The 963-nt window shown below is 72.5% G+C and overlaps 1 protein-coding gene across 1 annotated transcript in view; it reads right to left on the bottom strand.

Annotated features, from left to right (window-relative positions):
* Positions 1 to 963, bottom strand: part of AEBP1 (AE binding protein 1) — an 8,730-nt gene that overhangs the window by 6,126 nt on the left and 1,641 nt on the right. The window contains exon 2 of the mRNA XM_026045864.1: positions 192 to 584. Coding sequence (XP_025901649.1) covers positions 192 to 584 — 393 coding nt within the window. The remainder of the gene's footprint in view (positions 1 to 191; positions 585 to 963) is intronic.

Here is a 963-nt window from a genome sequence, read left to right as displayed (position 1 = left end):
GATTCTGGGCAAATAACGGAAGGGGGGGAGCCGCGAGGGGGGGTCGGGATAGAGCGGGGAGGAGGTGGAGGCGACGCAGAAGCGGGGTGGGGGGGTCGATCCGCGTGCTTTTTAAGCCGTTTTTTGTGCTATTTTTCCTCCAGCCCCCCGTTTGATCTGCCGAGCCGCCCGCCCTCCCGGTGCGGGCTCACCTCGCCGCCCGCCTCCTTCCTCCTCCTCCTCCTCCTCATAGGGCCAAAGCGGCTGCCGCGGGGGGGGTCCGGCGGGCTCCTCAGTCCGGGGGGGCGGCGGTGGGGGGGGTCGCGGCCCTTCGGGCCCCTCCTCGGGCAGCACGGCCGGTGTCTTGGGCTGCTTCCCGCCCGCCCCTTTTTTGGGCGCTTTGGGCGGCTTTTCCTTGGGTTTCTTGGAGCCCTTGGGCCCATCGGCAGGGCCTTTGGGCGGCTTCTCCTTGGGCTTCTTGGGGGGTTTCTCCTTCTGCTTGTCCTTCTTGGAGCCTCTGGGCTTCTTGGGGGCTTTGGGACCTTTCTCCTTCTTGGGCTTCCCGGGCTTCTCGGACTCGGCGCGCGTTATCACCACATCGGTTACTGCGGGCGGGAACGGGGGCGTTTCTGGGGGGCCCAGGGAGCCCRGGCGGCGTGGGGGGGCATCCCCGCCCCCTCGGGTCCCGCCACCCGTATCCCGCCCCTCCGGGTCCCTCCAGCGCCGGCCCCTTCCCCGCCGCCCCTCGTCGGTCGCCGGTGCCCCCCGCGCCGGGCGGCTGCGGGGGAGGGTCGCTCACCGGCCTGGTGCTCGTAATGCTTTCCCGCCGCTCCGACTGGCCCGGGTCGGGGTCCGGGCTCGGGGTCGGGGTCGCGGCCGGCCAAGCCGCGCAGAATCGCCTCGATCTCGGCGTCGCTGAGCGGGGACGGCGTCGCCGCGACCCCCGGGCCGCCCGCGGGCAGCAGCAGCGTCAGCGCCGCCAGC

Source organism: Nothoprocta perdicaria, unplaced genomic scaffold, assembly GCF_003342845.1.
Source record: "Nothoprocta perdicaria isolate Ctin4 unplaced genomic scaffold, notPer1 scaffold_413, whole genome shotgun sequence".
NCBI classification, from domain to species: Eukaryota; Metazoa; Chordata; class Aves; order Tinamiformes; family Tinamidae; genus Nothoprocta; species Nothoprocta perdicaria.
This window is presented reverse-complemented; position numbering and strand designations above follow the sequence as displayed.